Raw genomic sequence first — 22,388 nt, 5'->3', positions numbered from 1 at the left:
GGAAGACTTCCTTCCTCTCTGGGCAAGATGGCGGGGGGCGAGGCAGGTGTGACTCTGGGGCAGCCGCATCTTTCTCGCCAGGATCTCGCCACTTTGGTAAGGTTTCGTCCTTGGAGGAGACAAAAATGAGCTCGGGAGTGGGGGGTGATCGAACCTGGCTAGAGGCTTGCAGATGGGGCAGTGCCGGGCTTTCGGGATCGTGGCGGAGGGGGTCCGGCACAACCGTAAGTCCACAGAAGGGCCGACGTGGAAATACCTCAAATCCCCCGCCCCTCAGGGCTCGGCTGGAAACTCGTGGTGTTAATTGCTTAGGTTTTTTTTTTTAACTTCTAAACACCTGGGAACTGTCTGTCTTCGATGCTAGTATAGATTGTCATAGTAGTGAGTGGACGTGTAGTTTTGTGTAACAATCAAGGACTCTTGCTTCTCAAGCATCAAACGGCACGATTTCTTAACACAGGAAGGAGAGACTAAAGTAGACCCCGATTGTCGATGTTCGTAAATATAAAAAAAAAAACTAAAGGGAAAGTTGTGATTTGCCCTCGTACAATGACTTAAAATAAAAATAATGTTTGTTTGCAGGATGTTACCAAGTTGACACCACTTTCACACGAAGTTATCAGTAGACAAGCTACAATTAATATAGGTAAGATAAGACAGACTTGGAGCGCTGACTTGATCTCAGGCTGATAACTTTAACTTGCTTTTGTGTAGATTAAGTGAATTATGAGAGGATGCAGATGTTCAGGAAGTAGGTGTTGACCCAACTTCTTGGGAGGAAAGCATCTGCTAAGGTTTTTTGGGGAGTAGAATGAATAATGCTGTCCATGCCTAACTTACAGACCAGTGAGAAGAAAAGACAAACATATGGAAACCTCACTAGCAAGGTGGTATGCAGTGGAAGTTACAGGAAGCGATGAAAATGTGGCTCTACTTGCCATTCAGGGGTATTGCAGGGGCAGAGTTTGCGAAAGTTTTATTTGATGTCTTAGCTACTATTAAGTAGAGTCATTTTCTTTTTAATTGGCACCTAGATCTTAAGGGAAGTTAAGTTGACTGGGTGTAACTTTTGGAATATTTGAGAGTCTGTAGGAACAGCACAGTAAAACCTAGTTAAAAGTAAGTCTCTACCATGAAGCTAATAAAAAGCTATGTTGGTAGCCTTGCTGTAATTATGCCTGAGTTCTTGTCTAGTGTTCATAGGTTCCTTTTGATTATATTATACCTGCTTACTTCATTCTGGAAATGTTGGAAATTTCCTGTTGTTTTATTTTGGGGCCGCACCTGGCAGTGCTCAGGAGCTACTCCCAACTGCACTCAGGGACATTCCTGGTGGCACTCGGGACCATATGGGATGCCAGGGATTGAACTCGGGTCTGTGGCATGCAAGGCAAGTGCCCTACCTGCTGTACTATCTTCCAGGCCCCATGAAAAATTTCTTAGTATGCAAGGTTTTGTATAGCATATGTTGAGTATTTTACATGACAGCCAATTTTTCTCTAGAAAGATTTTTTTTTAATTGTTTTCGTTAAGGTCCAGTGACTTATGAAGTTAATCACAGTTGAATGTCAAGCAATGTTCCATCACCAGTCCCACCACAAGTAGCGGTGTCAACTTCCCTTCACCTGAAACAGATTTTGTCGGTGTTGTTTTAGGCACTCTCTGTGGTGCTCAGGGTTTACTCTTGGCTCTGCACTCAAGGATCATTCCTGGCAGGGCCAGGGGAACCATATGGGGTGCTGGGGATCGAATCAGGGTGGCTGCTTGCAAAGCAAGTGCCTAACCCACTTTTCTATCTCTCCAGCCCCCTGAAACAAGATTTTTAAACAAAGTTTTGAGTTAAACGGTTCTATTCAGTTCTGTATCAGAATGTTTCACATAGAAAGGATTTTTAGGAGGAAAAATTTGAAGACACTGTTGGGCTTGTGTTAATATTTACAATGAGTTATACACTACTTGAAAAAATGGTGCTAATTGGATGCACATAAATAATGTTTTGAACGTTATCTAGGTACAATTGGTCATGTAGCCCATGGGAAGTCCACAGTTGTAAAAGCTATTTCTGGAGTTCACACTGTCAGATTCAAAAATGAACTTGAAAGAAATATTACAATCAAGCTTGGATACGCTAATGCTAAGGTAAGCTCTAAACTGTGAAATTAGAAGCTGTCTTTAGTTGTTGAATATGCAGATACCAAATCTGAATTTCTTTCTTTTTTTTTTTTATTGAAATGCTTAGATTTATAAACTTGATGATCCAAGTTGTCCTCGTCCAGAATGCTATAGATCCTGTGGGAGTAGTACACCTGATGAGTTTCCTACAGACATTCCAGGAACCAAAGGGAACTTCAAATTAGTCAGGTGACCTCCTTTATGCCAAAGCACTTTACATTTCCTATTTTATTTTAATTTGTACTTTTGAAAGATTTAACTGAGAAACTAAAAAAAGAAGGTTGGGTATTGAAATGTTAGATATTCACATGGAACTTCTCCAAAGGCCAAGTATCACATAAGCAGAATGGAATGAAAAGAAGCACAGCTCAGTGGATATAAAGGAATCTTTTGCCAAACTCCTAATTTTCTTTTAAACAATATTGTTTCTGTTTCCTGGATAGGGGAGGGACAAACTCATTCTAATTACCACTCTTTGGGAATTGCCCTACATGGAGGTTTTTACTTTGAGCAGAACTGGGACTAGGGAAAGATGGTGAGGCCTTGTCTCGCACCCCAAATTTACGATAAGGGTGAAGATGCTAAAAATAACTCTGATCAGGTTAAATAGTGTATATACAATTTTGTCTATATGTGTGTATGTGTACATATATACGTATATATATATATATATATATATATTTGGAGGGGGTGTTAGTTTTGGGGTCGCACTGGGCAGTGTTCAAGCAAGGCTTGCTCCTGGATCTACCCTCACTGATCACTTCTGGAGGGCTGTGGGTAGTGGGGAATGGGTTGCCGGGGATTGAACCTAGGTCTGCCACATGCAAGAACAAGAGTCTTATTTGCTGTACTATCTCTCCAGCCTCCATGGTCATTTTTTAATGTGATTTAATTTTAAGGACTCTGTAGTTAGCATGTTGAGCAGCACTGATTCATCTTCAAGCCTTAGAGCTAATTGTTCTTTCTCCATTATTAGACACGTTTCCTTTGTTGACTGTCCTGGCCACGATATTTTGATGGCTACTATGCTCAATGGTGCAGCAGTGATGGATGCAGCTCTTTTGTTGATAGGTAAATATGTTTATTGGTTTGGACAAATCAGTGTGGAGCAAATCATGTGTGAAACACTTTAACGGGAGCGCAAGTCTCTAAGGGCCACATTCATTACAAACCGGTACTAGGATTAGGAGCTAATAGGAAGGATAGCATACCCGCCTACCAGCTGTCACAAAATACTAAACAAGATCGAGTTGTCACTATCTTGGGAGAATTTTTGCAGTAGTACTAAAAGATAAGACAAAACCAGCCAATAGTACTTCTCCCTACTTGGATGAAATTAATAACATTTTTGTGGTGGACCTCACACATGTGAGGCGTGTACTCTACCACTGAGCCATGTCTGGACCCTAGTTTTATTTTTTTGTTTTAAATTCATGTTCAAAGCTGCATGTGTTTTTGCTTTTCAGTCTGAGCTATCTCCAGCAACCTTTGCATGTAATGGTTTTATTTAGATGCAAATCTGATAATTAGTACTAAAATCTAGACCTGCATCGGAGCTTTCTGCACTAAACTCATGCTGTCTTATTTGATCTGCCATGAAATGTCAGTGTGGGATATAATTTTTGTTTGTTCTGGTCCACTTGGACAACTCCTGGCTTGGTGCTCGGGGGTCACGGGTCAAAACTGGGCCTTCTGCATGAGAAACCCCATCCCTCTGAGCTATACCCTGACCCCTATGTTTTTGTTTCCATTTCCTCTTGGGTGGGAGATTGTGAAGCAGTGCCCGGGGGCCACTCCTGATAGTGTTGGACCTGGGTGTGGCCATTTGATGACACTGTGCTAAAGCTCAGTGATGAGGTGGGAGTGGAACATAGAATACTGGGGGAAAACTCAGGGCCTTCTAAAAGGCGTACACTGCAGCCTTTTGAACTATTCTCTCTGGCTCTAGGATATAATTTAGGGTGGAGGGGACACCTTGTGGTTCTTGGAGGCTGCTCCTGGCAGTGCTCTGGAGACCAGGCGGTACTGGGGGTTAAACCTGGGCCTCCCGCACACAAAATATGAGTGATGTTCTTGGCCCCAGACATGTGAGTTCTTTTAAACTGGCTTACTAGCTGTAGTGGGCTGGAGCGATAGCACAGTGTGTCAGGGGTTTGCCTTGCACGTGGTAGAACTGGGTTCGATTCCTCCGCCCCTCTCAGAGAGCCCGGCAAGCTACCAATAGTATTCCTCCTGCACGGCAAAGCCTGGTAAGCTCCCTGTGACGTATTCAATATGCCAAAAACAGTAACAAGAAGTCTCACAATGGAGACGTTACTGGTGCCTGCTCGAGCAAATCGTTGAACAACGGGAGGACAGTGCTACGGTGCTATCGATAGGACACACCCTAGGTGACTGGCGGAGTGCTCCACAGTACATGGCTATTTCTGGAGCAATAGCACAGCGGGTAGGGCGTTTGCCTTGCACGCGGCCAACATGGCCGACCCGAGTTCGATTCCTCCGCCCCTCTTGGAGAGCCCGGCAAGCTACCGAGAGTATTCGATATGCCAGACACAGTAACAACAAAGTCTCCAATGGAGACGTTACTGGGCCCACTCGAGCAAATCGATGATCAACGGGAGGGCCTTTACCTTTTTTTCCTTTACCCTGTGGATCATAGTGTTCTGCCCTCTTTTTGTTAAGAGGAGTCTCTGATAGTAGTTAAAATTTCATAGATTGTATTGTCTTCCCCTCTAATTACTGTCTTCCTCTCAGGAACTTAGAGTGAAGAGTACCTGTAAGAGTGGATAGAGCCAGAGTACTGTACCTGAGGGAGAACTCTGAGAAGCCAGATTTGATTCCAGGCTTCTGGCTTTAGGGCCAGGAATGTGAGCTAAAAGCTTGGGAAGCGCCAGTGAACACGGGCACAGAGTAAAGTAGGGGCAAGAGATGGACACTTGTCAGTATGTAGGACTTTTACCTTGAGTGTGCTATGCCATTGAAGGTTTCCTGTTTGGGTCCGGGAGTTAGCTCAAAGGGCTGGAGTACATACTTTGCATGCAGGAGTCCTGGGTTCGATTTCTGGCATGGCATAGCACCTCAGTACCTCAGCGTGTGGCTCAACACACAGTTCCTGTAATAGTTGCGAGTTAATTTTTACTTAGTGGTTAAAGTGACATTTTCAGTTGTCAAATGTATTTTTTGCTCTGAGTGTACACAGTGGCTTTGTGTACACTCAGAGCAAATGTTGTGCAGGTATCACTAGTCCTTAGTTTCAGAACGTTGCCATCTCCCGAAAGGCACTCCTGTGCCATTTCACCGCTGACTCCCCGGTCACCCTTCTCTCCAGCCCATGGCAGACATGAGTCTGTTTTCTGTCCGATAGGTTTACCCCTTCCGGTTATTCCTTCCACATTCATGCATCTCTTTTATTCTTCATCTAGCTGGCAATGAGTCTTGCCCACAGCCTCAAACTTCTGAACACCTGGCTGCTATAGAAATCATGAAACTGAAGCATATTTTGATTCTGCAAAATAAAATTGATTTGGTTAAAGAAAGCCAAGCTAAGGAACAGTATGAACAGATTCTTGCATTTGTACAAGGTAAGAAGCCGTAATAGCTAAGAAATCTATGAGTTATTGTGACACATTCAGTGTGGATACCAGATCTTTATTTGTTTTCATTTCGGGGGGGAAAGAGATTGGGCTTACACCTAGATGATTACTCCTGGCAGTGCTCAGTGTGTGGTGCTAGGGACCAAACCAGGTTCCGCTACATGCAAGGAAAGCGTCTCAGCCCCTGTACTGTCTCTGTCCCCTATCTAAAATAGGTTAAACTTGTTGATCTTAAGGTGCATTTCTTTACCCACAACATGTTTAGTCGCTAGATGAAATTAGTGAAATCTGTTTCTGAATTCAATGAGCTAAAGTATGTGTATATTTTGATTTGGGGGCCCAGCCAGCGGTGCTTGGGGCTATTCCTGGCTCTGTTCAGGAGTGATATCTGACGGTTTTGGAGGGCCATGTGGGGTGCTGGGAATTCAAACTGGGGTAGACATTCAAGGCCACACCCAGCTATGAAAACGGCTTACTCCTGTTTTCTAATATGTAAAGGACTTTCTATGGACCTAGTTCTTTCCTAAAGGAATGAGTCATTTTGATTAAGATCTCATTATTTTTGGTCCAGGCGCAGAGAGATAGCGCAGCGGTAGGGCGTTTTCCTTGCATGTGGCCAACTTGGCTGACCTGAGTTCGATTCCTCCGCCCCTCTCGGAGAGCCTGGCAAGCTACCGAGAGTATCTTGCCCCCACGGCAAAGCCTGGCAAGCTACCCGTGACGTATTTGATAATGCCAAACAGTAAGAACAAGTCTCACAACGGAGACATCACTGGGCCCGCTCGAACAAATCGATGAACAACGGGAAGACTGTGCTACAGTGCTATTTTTGGTCCATCTCTTTCACCAGGTTGTTGGGTACTTAATAAGGAGCCAATGTACATGCCATTGTAAATTTTGCCGGCTAACAAGTCCAGGGTTAGCAGAGTCTATAATTTTATCTTGGTGCTTATTGGGGTATTAATTACTAGTTATTAGAAATCTTTGAACTAGTAAAGTGTTCTTTCCCAGGAGTGTTAGTATTTAAAAAAACTGTTATTATTTTCATATATTGAAAATATCAAGATGATTTTAACAATTTTTTCCTTAAAGGGAATGGTATTCATTTACAGGAATGAAAACAGAATTATCACTTGGCCTTATGTTGCTTTCATTTGTGTGGGAATGTTTATGCATCTGTCGTAATATTAAATATTTCCTTTGGCTTGGAGCCAGAACAATAGTACAGTGAGGGGGTAGGGTGTTTGCCTTGCATGTGGCCAAGCCAGGGTCCATCCCTGACATCCCATAATGGTCTCCTGAACCTGCCACAAGTCATCGATGAGTGCAGAGCTGGAAGAAAATCTGAGCATTGCTGGGTGTGCCATCCCCTCCCCCCCCCCCCCCCAAAAAAAAATTCCTTTGACACATAGAGATTGAGTTCTGAAAAACTAAAGAATTATGATCATGGTGAATTTTCTCATGTAGGTACAGTAGCTGAAGGAGCTCCTATTATTCCAATTTCTGCACAGTTGAAATACAATATTGAAGTTGTCTGTGAGTACATAGTGAAGAAAATTCCAGTACCGCCAAGAGACTTTACTTCAGAACCCCGACTTATTGGTAAGTGATAGATAGAATTTGTCTTAAATTTGATGATTCCTACGTTGATGATTCCCTTTGGAAGGTGTTTATTAATATTTTCCCTTTTTTGTTCCCTATCAAATGTCTGAAATCCCTGTGAGCTTACTCTGCATGGAGTGAGGCAAAGCCTGAAGCCCAAAGTCTTTCATGATGTTCTCATAAGCATTATAGGAATGCTTAGAGTAATCTCAGGCCCAAGTACACTGGAGGCTTGCAGATCATGTTTCCTTTCTTTCTGTAATTTTGAATCACTCCTGGCAGGGCTCGGGGAACCATATACCATGCCAGAGATCCAACCCAGGTCAGGCATGTGCGAGGCAAGATCCTACCTGCTTTATTAGTGCTCCGGCTCAGTATTTCCTCTTCTTGTAGAGGTGATAACAAAGTAGTCACCATATATATACGTATATGTATTTGTTTGTGGGTGCTCAGGGCTTATCCCTGGCTCTGTGCTCACGGGTCACTCCTGGTAGGGCTTGGGGAACCAGATGAGGCCTTGGGATTTAAGCCAGCTCGGGCCCGTGGAAGACAAGTGCACTACCCTCTGTACTGTCTCTCCGGTCCCAGAAGGAACTTCGAAAAACTTATCCTCAGTATGCTGTCCGTTATGGGATGAAGATGGAATGATGAAGCGTTTTCTCTGGCAGTGGCTTTCAGCCTGAATGTAGCAGTGGAAGCCAGCGATCTATAGACTTGTAGAACCTTCACCTGGGACCCCTGTGTGCTGCAGGCAGTGTTTTCTTGGGGGATTGTGATATGTACCACTTCATTGTGAGGCTCACTGCTCAGTATTTGAGTGTAGATCACATAGTACTACGTTTTATGGTTTTTAAAAATGAAAAAAAAAATTTTGGGGGGGAGAGGGGGCACGCCTAGCCATGGTCAAAGCTTATTGCTGGTTCTCTGCTGAGGGACCACTCCTGGAGGGGCTCATGGGACTATGCGATGCCGGGGACCAAGCACAGGTTGGCTGCATGCAAGGCAAATGCCCTATCACTCCCACCCCTGAAAAAAATAGTTTAAAAAAATTACTTTTTATGGGGCCAGGGAGATAGTAGGGCACTTGCCTCGTATGCCACTGACCCGGGTTCTGTCCCCCACATTCCATATGGTCCCCTGAGCCCATTAGGAGTTATTCCTGAGCACAGAGCCAAGGGTAACCCCTGAACACCATTTAGCCTGGTCCGAAAACAGCAAAACAGAATTAATTTCTTTTTTAAACGTTGTTTATTATTGGGGAAGGGAGTGCCCAGTGGTGCTCAGGGCCTATTCCGGGCTCTGTGCTCAGAAATGAGCCCTGGCAGTGCTCAGGGGACCATGCAAGATGCTGGGGATTCAAGCCATGGTTGCAGCAGTCACATGCAAGGCAAGTGCTTTACTTGCTTTACTATCTCCTTAGTCCCTTATTTTACCTTACTTTCAGACTAGTACAATAGTACAGTATTGTTGTTTTCTATTTGTAGTCCTGCTACACCATGCCCACCACCACAGTCTCAGAGTGCTAGGATTGTGTACTGCTTGTGTGTGTTTATAATAGTGTTAATGTTTATCATTTTGATGTATACAGAGATACATACTAATTCCGCAGAAGCTAAACCAGACATTCCCACCGGCAATGAGTGAGAACTCCCTTTTCACCACATTCCCGGAAAGCACTGGTTGTGGTTACCAGTTACCAGTTCTTTTTGATATTTACCATTCTCACTGGCATTTCTTGTAGAGGTGATGAAGAACACTCATTCAGCCTGAGTTTCCTTTTTTCCGTGTTACAACTTACAATTTTATTACAGAAATCATAAAATAAGAGTTTTGGAAAGAAGATTGATTGTCAAGACTGGAGAAATAGTACAGGAGTTCAGTACTTGCTGAACCTGGCTTAATCTCAACGCGGACACTAGATATAATGCCTTGGGCACTACCAGGAGTGACCCCTTAGCACGGACAGCCGTGACCCAGAAACCACAAAGTAGATTGTCAGTGATCTCCCTGCTTCTCAGTCAGCTCCCTGGCCATAAGTGACCAAAGTTAACATTTTTTTTTTTTTTAATTTTTATTAGTGAGACACCATGAGGTACAGTTGTAGACTTACAAATTTTGTGCTTGGGTTTCAATTATACAGTGATCAAATACCCATCCCTCCACCAGTGAACAGTTTGTTCTTATCATGTGTGATCATATACTTGTTAACTCTTTTAGCTTTCCTTTGTGAGACTGGGTTAATAGTTGCACAATAATCAATAGTATGGATGTGCCATAATGTGTCTGTTGGTGAGTTTTTAACTTATTTCAAGTTCTTTGATCATGCATAAGGGATCGGTAAAGGCGGTTGCAGTGTACCACATTTTGTGGTCCATATGGGTACAAAGTCGCCTATATGGTATACATCTTACATGCTGCTATTTTTGAAGCGTTAACTTAGAAAATATTATTTCTTCTAAAGGTAAGGTAAAGGTAAAGGCCCTCCCGTTGATCGTCGATTTGCTCGAGCGGGCCCAGTAACGTCTCCATTGGAGACTTTGTTGTTACTGTGTCTGGCATATCGAATACTCTCGGTAGCTTGCCGGGCTCTCCGAGAGGGGCGGAGGAATCGAACTCGGGTCGGCCATGTTGGCCGCGTGTAAGGCGAACGCCCTACCCGCTGTGCTATCGCTCCAGCTAATATTGAATTTATTTTGTTTCTTTTAGTTATTAGATCCTTTGATGTCAACAAACCTGGCTGTGAAGTTGATGACCTTAAAGGGGGTGTGGCTGGTGGCAGTATTCTAAAAGGAGTACTAAAGGTAAACTGGGTTTTCAGGAAAATAATATAAACATTCTGGGTTAAAAAATGAGTTTTTGTGCTTTATTTCTTCGTGTAGATTTCTTTATTAGTGTGGTGTGGGTTTTTTGGGGGTTTTTTTATGTTCTTTTTTTTAAATCAATATGTCTTCTGAAAGTGACTTACAGGCTTCTTGAGCGTGAAGCATATACGGAGGTAGGCTTGTGATTAGAAGACTTGGGTGGTTCTGGTTTTGCAAGATATTTAACACTTGGAAGATAGAGGATTGCTTTTTATGTGTTTTGAGTTTTGTGATCTTCCTGTTTGAATTTTTTTACATGTAAATAGGACTTGTATTGTTTCAGAGTGATCCTAATTGCTGATTTATATATTCACAGGTAGGCCAGGAGATAGAAGTCAGACCTGGTATTGTTTCCAAAGATAGTGAAGGAAAACTTATGTGTAAACCGATTTTTTCCAAAATCGTGTCACTTTTTGCAGAACATAATGACCTTCAGTATGCTGCTCCAGGCGGTCTGATTGGTAAGAACACTCTTCTCGTCCCTGTACTCTTATTTGGTGGATATTTGTACTATTCGTCACAGAAAACGTTAGGGATTTCATCAGATAATTTTTGTAACTGATACAAGATGGAAAAACATTCTTGAGGTTAAGCCGTTGGTTTTAGGTCATGATACAGTTTGATCCATTTGTTTTCTCTTGGCATTTTGGTTTTTGGGTGACTCCCTGTGGTGCTCAGGACTTATTCCTGGCTCTGTGCTTAGGGGTCACTCGTATGGGTGCTAGGGGACCATATGTGGTAGTGTTGGGGCTTGCTCCAGGGTTGGCTATATGAAAGATAGATGCCTTAACCCCTGTACGATAACTTGAGCCAGGGTTCAGGTGCTTGCCTTTCATGCTGCCAACTCCGCTCGCTTCAATCTCTGATACCACATATACGCCACCCCCCAGCACTGCCAGGAGTAAGCCCTGAACACAGCCAAGTACTCAACACACCCTTGGGCCAGAGAGATTAAGATGCATGCCTGGACTCTGGTTTACCCTCAGCACCCCAAGGATGGAGTCTCCTAAGCACCACCAGGAGTGATCCCTAAGCTCGGGTCTAGGAGTAAGCCTCACCCATCTGGGTGTGGGTCCTCTCCCAAAAAATGATGCTTAATTATAAAGACTATTTTTTTCAGTTAAACCTTTCAATCAATAACAATCAATTTAATGCTCTGGCATTTATTTATTTATTTATTTATTTTTTCTTTTTGAGTCACACCCAGCGATGCTCTGCGCTCTGGGGTTACTCCTGGCTCTGCACTCAGAATTACTCCTGGCACTGCTGGGGATCATATGGGATGCTGGGAATCGAACCTGGGTCGGCCAAGTGCAAGGCAAACGCCCTACCCACTGTGCTATTGCTCCAGCCCCTGATCTGGCATTTAAAATACAAACTGCTTTTTGTGATCTCCGTGGCTTTAGGGATATAGTGTGTTAGTGTTGTAGTTTTTGAAGGGGGTGGGGGGAACACCCAGCACGTTTCTGGGTTTTTTTGGGGGGGGCACATGTGGAGATGCTCGAGGCTTGCTCATGGCTCTGCTCAGCAAGCTTTCCTGGTGGGGCCAAGGGGTGAGTGTATGGTGCTGATGACTGCGCCTGAGAATCCCTGCCCCTTTAATATCAGTTCTGTAACACCCGCATTGGTGTTGAGGCCTCCCTCTGCGTGTCTGGTTGCTCATCCAGTACCAGCCGTCTCACACTGCACTCAGTCCTTTGAGCTCTCTCGCCACTAGGGTTGCATTTGCTATGTTCAGGGCTTACTCTTGGCTCTGTACTCGGGGATCACTCCTGATGGGCTTAGGGTGCCAGGAACCGAGCCTGGGTCAGACACATGCAAGGTAAGTGCCTTGCCCACTGTACTAATTTAATTCTCTGACCCCCAAAACCTGTTTTTTTTTTTTTTTACCAGAAATATAGTTTATTTTTATGTTGTGGTGCTGGGTATCGAACCCAGAGCATCACATACACGAGGCAAGTGCTTCGGATGCTTGAAGCTCTGGGAACCATATATAGACACATAAAAATTAGAGTAGTGTAATAACAATCCCTCATGTATCCACCGCTCGGTTTCTGGAGGAATAAGACTTACCCAGTCTTGCTTCCTCCCTATCGTCTTCCATTTCCTCCTCCACAGACACACAGTGAGCCCAGCAGCTCCTTCTGGTGATGATTCCTGGGCCCGGTTAAAGACACTTTTGATGTGTCTGTGGATTATTTTGGGGGCCATCCCCGGCTGTGCTCAGGATTGAAACCCAAGCAAGCCAGTGATTCAAGAGGAGGGGCTGAGGCTATAGTGCTCCAACGGCCTTGGCGATGGGCTTCCCGGGGTCACTCCGGTGGTTCTGTGCTGCTCAGGGGCCTCGTGACACCTAACTGCATGCAAGGCAGCCCTGCACCATCTCTCTGGCCCCCAGACTCATTTTTGAAATTTTTATTATTATCATTTGCTTTTGGTTCAGAATTCAGATCTTTCTGTACTCAGATGCTCATCTCTGCTGAGTTCACACTTCTCTTCCTTCCGATAACACCAGCATTCTGTCACACCCATGCAACTCTTACATGAGTATGAAAATGCGATTATTGGTGTCTGTTTCTGTTCGACTGAACTTGGGGTAAGCAGTTTCCGAGAGAATTCAGTGTTGACATACATGCGTGTATCTTACTTCCTATCAGGAGTTGGAACAAAAATTGACCCCACTTTGTGCCGAGCTGACAGAATGGTAGGGCAGGTACTTGGTGCCATTGGAGCTTTGCCTGAGATCTTCACCGAATTGGAGATTTCCTATTTCCTACTTAGACGGCTTCTCGGTGTGCGTACTGAAGGAGACAAGAAAGCAGCGAAGGTGAGCGCGCTCTCTGGTTATGGTTTGTAAAATGTGGCAGTGACGTTCACACCAATTTTTTTTTTATTATTAGTGAAATACCATGAGGTACAGTTATAGACTTACAAATTTTTGTGCTTGGGTTTCAGTTATACAATGATCAAGTACCCATCCCTTCACCAGCGCCCATCCTCCACCACCACGGGTCCCATCATCCCTCCCACCCCCCATTCCCCCATCCCACCCTGCCTCTGTGGCAGGGCATTCCCTTTTGTTCTCTCTCTCCTTTCGGGTCCTGCGTTTACACCAATTTTAAGGTTGATTTTTTTTTTCTTTTTTCGTTTTTTGCTTTTTGGGTAACACCCAGCAATGCTCAGGGGCTACTCCCGGCTCTATGCTCAGGAATTACTCCTGGCGGTGCTTGGGAGGGACAATTTGGGACGCTGGGAATTGAACTGGGGTCGACTGTGTGCAAGGCAAACACCCTATGCCCTACCAGCTGTACTGTCTCTCCAGCCCTATAAGGTTGACTCTTTTTATAGTTAACTCAGGATTAAGAAGAAAAGATGAATTAAATTGACTTTGTAAAATGACGAGCTGCTTTATTGCAACTAGTTTCAAATAAGTCTTAGTGAGGGACCGGAGTGCTGCTAGTACAGTGGGTAGGGCGCTAGCCTTGCGTGGGGCTAGCCTGGGTTCGCTCCCCAGCACCCTGTGTGGTCTGTGAACCTCACCAGGAGTGATCCCTGAGTGCAGAGCCAGACTAAGCCCGGAGCACAGCCAGGGAGTGGCCCCCAAAGCAAGCAGTAATGATAAGAGTCTGAGATTAGGTTGGCAGTGGTGGGAAATGGCTGATATCTGCTGCTGGCCAGAATTCGGGGAAAATAAGCAGTCCTGTTTGTTCAGAAAGCATAAATTAGGACTTTTTGTGAAAGAAACTTGGTGACTTTTGTAATATTGTTTATGAGACTAGTCAGTGGGAAGTGTCACTTGATGCAGAATGGGCTTCGGCCAGGCACAGAGCTCAGGGAGTGCAAAGATCTCTTACGAGCCCTGGGTCCAAACCAAAAGAAAAAGAAGTGATAAAGTTGTGTATGTTGACAGAGCTCCCAGGTACTTTAAACAAAGAAACACCGTTTATTTTTTAATTTTTTTGCTGTTTGGGTCACACCCAGCGATGCTCAGGGGTTACACCTGACTCTGCACTCAGGAATTACTCCTGGAGGTGGTCGGGGGACCATATGGGATGCCGGTATTGAACCGGGGTCAGCTACGTGCAAGGCAAATGCCCTACCTGCTCGCAGTTGCTCCGGCCCCCAGAAACACATTTTAGAAGAGTTAGCGAATTCTAACCTGGTGGGCTTTCTGATTTAAGAAGTGTGACAATCTTTGACAGGGGAGAGAGCTCAGGGCTAGAGCATAGAGGGCCCTAGGTTCCGTCCTGCCACTTCATGATTTCCCAGACCATAGGTACAGCCCTGGTGGCACCCAGCACCATTGGGGAGGTAACCATAAATTTAAAAATAGCAAGTATTAGAGTCTCCTGGTGAAAATTTCAGACAGCATAAATAATGAGGAAAATATTTTCATGAAAAGGCAATGAGGAACTAATTTGAGTATAAGCCACATGCCTTTAACTTTCAGTTTATTATAGTTTTCAGAAATCCTTCATTAACAATGTCCTCCTCCCTTTTTTTTTTTTTAATTAATGCCTATGCAGAATTTCTTTCATCTGACTTTTACTTTGAACAAAGCCATGGGGTGAAGGCAGTTGCCTTGCTCTCGGCTGATCTGACACCGCTTTGGGTCACCCCGATCACCGCTCAAGAGCAAACCCCTAACATTGACAGGTGTGGCCCCAAAATCAAAACCCACCAAGAACAGCAACAACAACAAAAAATGGAAAAATGAAAGTCATTAAAACAATTCATTTGAATTTAGGGTTGGGGGGGTGGTAGGGGAGTAGACCTGGTTCTACTCAGGGGTAACTCCTGCCTCTTCTGCTCAGGGACCACATGTGCTTATTATACTCTACGGACTATGTGTGGTACCAACATGCAAGTGCCTTAGCATTTGTACTATCTCTGGCCCCTATGGGAATATTACATTTTAGTGGGATTCAGCAATAATAAGAGTAGCAACAATAATACACTTCATCTTGGGACTGGAGAGATAGTACACTGGGTAAGGTGCTTCCTTTGCATGCAGCAGACCCAGGTTCGATCCCCAGCCTCCCATATGGTCCCCTGAGCACTGCCAGGGGTGACAGCTGAGCATTGCCAGGTGTGGCCCAAAACACAACACAGGAAAAAAAAATCACTTAATTTTCTCAACAACCGTGTATGCAAAGTATTGTCCAATCTTCCTGATGCTCAGAAAATTCTGATCATTGACTTATAGGACATGAGTAGAACTGGATCTCTAGAAACAGGTTATTGACTCTTAGAGTTGTCTTCTCCTCCCCTCCCCATTCCTTTAGGACTTTTTTTTTTCTTTTTTAAGTTTTTGGATTACACCAAAATTTAGGGATCACTCATGGCAGGACTCAGGGAACCACATGTGTTGTTGGGAATCAAACCTAGGTTGGCCACATGCCAGGCAAGCGCCTTCCCCCCTGTAGTCTAATCTCTCGTGTCCAGGTCACTTGTTCTTTAAAGGTAGATCAAAAGTAAAATCAGTGGTGTCAGATAAACTTTCTCTTTACCCAGAAAGTTGTGTGTGTGTGTGTGTGTGTTTATATGTATGTGTGTATGTGTATATATGTATGTATTTGATGGTATAATTTTAACTTCATTTACAGTGAAATTTCTGTAGAACTTGCTATTATGACTGATTAGTTACCAAACGCATCATATGGTAAATATCTGCTCATTTTTGGAAAGTATTTCTTGATTTTGAAGTGTATTTTTCCCCAATTTTATTTCCCAAGGTGCAAAAGCTGTCCAAGAATGAAGTTCTTATGGTGAACATAGGATCCTTGTCAACAGGGGGAAGAGTTAGTGCAGTCAAAGCTGATTTGGGGAAAATTGTTTTGACTAATCCTGTGTGCACAGAAGTAGGAGAAAAGATTGCACTTAGCCGAAGAGTTGAGAAGCACTGGCGGTAAGTTTACTAGCCTTTGTGTAGCGAAAAAGACATCAGTTTTCTGACATTTTTTGCTGGTATAACTTGTGCATGCATGCTTTCCTAGAACACAATGTATGGATGTAAATTTTTACTGAACTATTTGAGGAGTTGTACATATCATGCTCCTTGATCTCTCAATGCTTGGGTGTATGTTTGCTAAAAACAAGGGTATTCTCTTACATGTCCTCTGTGGGGTGTTTAATGAGGAAAGTTGTGACATCTTACAGTTTGTATTCTAGTTTATTGCTTGCCTCAGTAATGGCCTGTCTCGCAGTCTAGGTTCCAGTTAGTTTTCATTACTCTTTGCTGTCCACTGTGAAACTTCCTGTCTTCCGTGACAGTGCAGTTTTGAACAATACAAACTCGTCCTTTTATAATCTGTTCCTCACTTGGGGTTGAATCTGCTATTTCTAAGATTAGATCCAGTGTATGTATTCTGGGTCGGAATACGTACATGGGCGCTGATGTAAGGAAGTCACAGCCAGAGGTGCACGTTGGCTTTGTGGGGAGCTTGTGGTCCAGTTTCTCCACTCAGTTATTCTTGGAGGGAGTGGTGGTGCCTGGCCGCTACACACCCAAGAGTTGCCCAGAGGCTGATTTCTGGCTCTGTACTCAGGAGTGACCCCTTGTGGTGTCTGGGAGACTCCGTGCTCTTGACAGGGATGCAAAACTGGTGTTGGCTGCACCTTACCCCTGTTGCTCTCTCTCGAGCCCCTGTATAGTTACTCTCTTTGCCCTTCCTACGAATATGCTTTTCCTCCGCCCCTCTTGGAGAGCCCGGCAAGCTACCGAGAGTATCTCGCCCGCACGGCAAAGCCTGGCAAGCTCCCCGTGACGTATTCGATATGCCAAACACAGTAACAACAAAGTCTCACGATGGAGACGTTAACTGGTCCCGCTCGAGAAAATCGATGAACAACGGGAGGACAGTGACAGTGATGAATATGCTTTTATTTTTTTTAATTTTTATTAGTGAAACACCATGAGGTACAGTTGTAGACTTACAAATTTTTGTGTTTGGGTTTCAGTTATACAATGATCCAGTACCCATCCCTCCACCAGTGCCCATTCTCCATCATTTACATTTTTTTTTTTTAATTTTTGTTAGTGAAACACCATGAGGTACAGTTGTAGACTTACAAATTTTTCTGCTTGGGTTTCAGTTGTACAATGATCAAACACCCATCCCTCCACCAGTGCCCATTTTCCACCACCACGGGTCCCAGTATCCCTCCCATCCCCCCAACCCCCATCCCACCCTGCCTTTTGTTCTCTCTCAAAAATATGGAACGCTTCACGAATTTGCATGTCATCCTTGCGCAGGGACCGTGCTAATCTTCTCTGTATCATTCCAATTTTAGTATATGTGCTGCCGAAGCAAGCACCGAATATGCTTTTTGTCAGGAGATCCTTTGAGACTCGCAGTTGCCTGCTCCTCACCTGACCTCACCCTCCTGAATTTAGCATCTGTTGATGGTTCTTGTTTGAATGGCACTAACAATAGTTTCTCCAGGGCCCCTTGGTTCCTGTTGGTGGGAAATAGTACTTAGAAAGAGGATCTGGGGCCAGGTGTGTTTGTTTATTCGGATGTGCTGTGATAGCGTCTCAAAGGATGCACATCTCAGACTCCTGATTCTTTGTTCTTCCTCTACTTTCTGAATCTACTGTTTCTGTTAGGTATAGTCTCACCATGCCCCTTAACACCTTCATTTCACACTTACAGTTATTGTAAAAGATTGCAAGATTTGCTTGTGATTTAAGAGCCCAGTCGAAATTGATCTTAGAACATTTTTATCAGGTTGTCTTCCATTTCTAGCAACTTCTCAATTTTTGAATATTAAAGGCCTTTCTGGAAGTCTGTTTCTTATTTTTCCCTTTTTTGGTTTTGGGGCCATTCTTTTTGATGCTCAGGGATTGTTCTGAGCTTAATGCCAGGGCACATACACATAGTGGTGCCAAGGATCAAACCTGGGTTTCCTATGTACAAAGCATGTGTCCTAGAAGGTTGAACTTTCTCTCCAGCCCCTGGAAGTCGCTTTTAATGTGTCTCATATTTCTTCCTGGTTTGTCTCATGTAAACCTGCTAACTTTTTCCAGTCATCCTGGACACTGTTCTCTCCTCCTTCCCTCTCTGATTATACTGTGCCCCATAATGGTCTCGTCACTTATTCAGAAGATCTGAATTAATTGTTGTTCTTGTTTGGGGCCTACTTCCGAGATGCTTGGAACCACCAGGGCTCCCTCGGGTAATGCCAGGGGACTCTGTGGTGCTGGGCATCAAGCCCTGTGATGCCGAGAAAGGCGTCCCAGCCCTTTGAGCTAGGAGATCTTAATTACTACTCTAGCTGAAAATGCAGCTTTTTGTCTTTTAAGTAAATCCTGCTTCTGTTGTCTTATGTTCTATGATTTTATCCTTGTGTGATTTTACTACCTGCTTTTATAGACATACTTGTTTCTGCTGTATTTTAAATTTGGCTTAAGAATGTTTTGAAAATTCAACATGGGGCTGTGGCTCAACAGTAGAGCACGTGTCCACGGCCTTAGGTTGGGTCCGCAAGCTGAAGGCCTTGGGTCTGACCCCTAAAACCACAGTACAACCATAGCAAAAAGTACACATACACCTCTCAACATGGAATGCTGCTTAGACTGGTACATTTTATATAATAGGCTTGGTTTATTTATATTTTTAAATCTTAGAATAGATTTTTAAACAAAGGATTTTTTTTTTTACATTCACCCCTTAATAAAAGAGGATTCTGCTGAAATGAAATTTTTGGGTTTGTTTTTGTTTTTGTTTTTTTTGTTTTTTTGCTTTTTGGGTCACACCTGGCGATGCACAGGGGTTACTCCTGGCTCTGCACTCAGGAGTTACTCCTGGCGGTGCTCATGGGATGCTGGGAATCGAACCTGGGTCAGCCATGTGCAAGGCAAACGCCCTACCTGCTGTGCTATCGCTCCAGCTCCGAAATTTTTGCCTTTGGGTGCTGGAGCGATAGTCCAACAGTGTGGCATTTGCCTTGCATGCAGTTGACATGTATGCAATCCTTGGCACCACAGTGATCTCCCTGTGCCACCAGAGTAAAGCCCTGAGCACAGCTGGGTGTGACCTGGGGGGTGAAAAGAAGAAAATTTAGCAAGTATGTCCAAAAAACACAGCTGAAAATCTTTATTCTTATTAGAATTGTTTTTACCTATGTTTAGGTAGCTTTTGTTTGGAAACAGCAGTTGAGGTAGCCATCTAGCTTGCTCATTGATTCAGTGAGAGGTCCTTCTGCTGAGAATCTGCTCTTAGATGTTCCTTTAGTTCTCTTAGTTTCCTTTACATCTGAGGGCTTTTTTTTTTTTAAGATTTTATTATTGAATCCCTGTGAGATAAACCCTTACAAAGCTGTTCATGATTAGGTTTCAGTCATACAGTGTTCCAACACCCATCCCTCCACCAGTGTACATTTCCCAGCACCAGTGTCCCTAGGTCCCTCCCATCACCTCCCCCCGCCCACCTCTATGGCAGGTGCTCTTCTTCCCTCTCCCCCTCCTCCTCCCTCTCCCTCTTCCTCTCCTTCTTATCCAGCAGTATGGCGTTTGCCTTGGACGCAGTTGACGTGCACGCAGTCCCTGGCACCACTATGCTTCCCTGCCTCCCCCCCGCCCCCATCCTCTTCCCCTCCAGCTCTCCTTTTGGGCATTGTGGTTTGCAATACGGATACTGAAAGGTTATCCAATATATTCCTTTAGGTTATCCATTATATCCCTTTACCTATTTTTAACACCTCGCTCTTGTCCAGCGTGATCATTTCCAGCTATTATTGTCATCCTGGTCCCTTCTCTATCTTACCTATCCTCCGCCCGACACACAGTAAGGGCATTCTGATCTTTGAGGTGTCGTGAATGGTTTTCAATCTTTTCAAGGAGAAAAGGATAGAGAGTAACATTTAAAAAATAAATTTGAGAGGGGGCCAGAACAATAGTATGGCGGGTAGGGCACTTGGCTTGCATGTGGCTGACCGGGGTTCAATCCCCAGCATCCCATATGGTCTCCCAAGCACCACCAGGAGTAATTCCTGAGTGCAGAGCCAGGACTAACTTAACCCCGAGCATCGCTGGGCGTGGTCCCCAAACCACATAAATAAATAAGTCAGGGCCATAGTGGTAGCCCAGAGAGCTGACTGCATGCTTTGTATGCAGAAGGTTGGATCCCTGGTACTGCATAGGATGCACTTTGACACTATCATAAGTAACCCCCAAACAGCACTCCTAGATGTGCTGCAAATTTCACCCTAACCCCCCCCCCCGAAAAAAAAGTTTATGGATAGTGATGTAAGTTAGTAGTAAAGTGCAGGTCTCACATGGGTGAAGCTCAGAGGTCAGTCCCCAATACCACACACTGTTCACTCCCCAGTACTAGACACACACATGACATACACGTCTGAGCACGCACCCCTAGAGTGAGGGGGTAGGTATATTTGAATGGAGTGAACATAAACAGCTTCTTCCCCCCCCCCCCCCCTAAATTTTTTTAGTTACTGTGATTTACCGTCATTCATAGTTGAGTTCCAGGCATACAACATTCCAGTACCAATCCCATCACTGGTGTCAATTTCTTTTCACCACTGTCCCCAGGTTCCCTTCCAGTCCATAGCCTCCCTCCTTGACAGTCATATTTGTAAGTTTGTTGTAGTTTGGATCTCAGGTTTTCAATTTTGTTGGTTCCATGGTTCAAATATATAACTCAACCCCACTTTTATACTACCCATGTGTCCAAGACTCCTGCTCCTGTTGTCTCACACACACACACACACTTTTCTTCCCCGTCAATTCTATAATAAAGGGACCCTGTTGTCTCACACACACACACACACACACACACACACCCACACACATACATACACATGCACGCACGCACACACACACCATTGGTTTTTCTTCCCCGTCAATTCTATAATAAGGGGACCAGGGTAATGTAGGTTTCCCCCCACTTTGATACCTTGCATTCCCTTGTCCTCTTATGCTGTATACCGCAGATAAGTAGGATCATCTGGACTTTGTCCTTCCACTTCTGGCTTACTTTGCTTAACATGATATTCTTCAGTTCCAGCCAAATTGTAGTGAACTGTATGATTTCATCCTTCTTTGCAACTGCATAGTATTTCGTTGTGTATATATACCGTACCTTCACTCCCATTCATCTGTCATTGGACACCAAGGTTGATTCTATATCCTAACTATAGTCCATATCCTAAGGAGAGTATGTACATTTCCAATAATAACTTTTTCTCTTATTTATTCTGGCGATAGCCCATCGCTTTGGGTATAAGAATTGAGGGAGATAATATGGGCTTGCATTCTGTGGGGGCAGGGTGGTTGGGCCATACCCAGCAGTGCTCAGGAGTGAACTCTGGCACTGCTTGAGAGATTGAACTGGTGTTGGCTACATGCAGGACAAATGCCTTAACCTGTACTATCTGTCCTGCCCCAATATGAGCTTTGTTTTTGATGGAAGCAGGTTTTGGAAACAAACTTCAGTGTAACAGATAGGCAATTAAAGTCATGATTATGTGGTGATGATAATGAAATAGAAGTAAAATCCTTGATTTATTTTCTTTTGCAGTTTAATTGGTTGGGGTCAAATAAGAAGAGGAGTGACAATCAAACCAACAGTAGACGATGACTGAAGAGTTCCAGTGAACTAAAACTTTTAAAGTAGAAATTTCTTTTAACCTAGGGGTGTATTTTCAAAGCAATACTGGGAGTTTCACAGCTCATTACTTAGTAGTAGCTGTAAAGTTATTCTCATTTTGTGGTGATAAAAATTTAACCTCTAGTATTGAAATTCGGTCTACAATAAACATAAAAACTGGCATTATGTTGGATTGATTTTTTTTTTTTATTGAATCACCGTGAGACACAGTTACAAAGCTCTCATGTTTGAGTTTCAGTCATACAGTGATCGAACACCCGTCCCTTCACCAGTGCTCATTTTCCACCACCAGTGTCCCCAGTATCTCCCCGCCCACCCACCCTCCCAGTCCCACCACTCCCCCTGCCTTTGGCAGACAATTTCCCCCATACTCTCTCTACTTTGGGACATTACAGTTTTCAATAGCTAATATGTTTGGTCCTTTATCTACTTTCAGCACACATCTCCCATCCCAAACTATCCCTCCAACGGACATCATTAACTTAGTGATTCCTTCTCTATTCCAGCTGCCTTCTCCCCCAGTTCATGAG

At 44.1% G+C, this 22,388-nt stretch overlaps 1 protein-coding gene and 1 non-coding gene across 2 annotated transcripts; one reads left to right on the top strand and one right to left on the bottom strand.

Annotated features, from left to right (window-relative positions):
* Nucleotides 1-22,018, top strand: EIF2S3 (eukaryotic translation initiation factor 2 subunit gamma). The gene is made up of 12 exons (XM_056131169.1): nucleotides 1-96; nucleotides 583-646; nucleotides 2,012-2,139; nucleotides 2,240-2,361; nucleotides 3,149-3,243; nucleotides 5,595-5,753; nucleotides 7,233-7,367; nucleotides 10,074-10,168; nucleotides 10,545-10,689; nucleotides 12,886-13,055; nucleotides 15,964-16,136; nucleotides 21,769-22,018. Exons 1-12 carry the CDS (start codon nucleotides 28-30, stop codon nucleotides 21,830-21,832), a joined length of 1,419 nt encoding a protein of 472 aa, XP_055987144.1. The 5' UTR covers nucleotides 1-27; the 3' UTR covers nucleotides 21,833-22,018.
* LOC130039484 (U6 spliceosomal RNA) lies at nucleotides 17,439-17,545 on the bottom strand. Its single transcript, XR_008794903.1, has one exon. It is a non-coding gene; the product is annotated as a U6 spliceosomal RNA (small nuclear RNA).
* Nucleotides 22,019-22,388: the final 370 nt, after the last annotated feature.

Source organism: Sorex fumeus, unplaced genomic scaffold (assembly GCF_029834395.1).
Source record: "Sorex fumeus unplaced genomic scaffold, SorFum_2.1 ptg000086l, whole genome shotgun sequence".
Lineage (NCBI taxonomy): Eukaryota > Metazoa > Chordata > Mammalia > Eulipotyphla > Soricidae > Sorex > Sorex fumeus.
The sequence above is the reverse complement of the archived record's forward strand: the minus strand, read 5'-3'. Positions and strand labels throughout refer to the sequence as shown.

Coding starts and splice junctions, on each gene's coding strand:
- EIF2S3 (XM_056131169.1), top strand. CDS start 28: ATGGCGGGGGGCGAGGCAGGTGTGACTCTGGGGCAGCCGCATCTTTCT. Junction 2,362..3,148: donor GGGAACTTCAAATTAGTCAG/GTGACCTCCTTT, acceptor CTCCATTATTAG/ACACGTTTCCTTTGTTGACT. Junction 5,754..7,232: donor GATTCTTGCATTTGTACAAG/GTAAGAAGCCGT, acceptor TTTCTCATGTAG/GTACAGTAGCTGAAGGAGCT.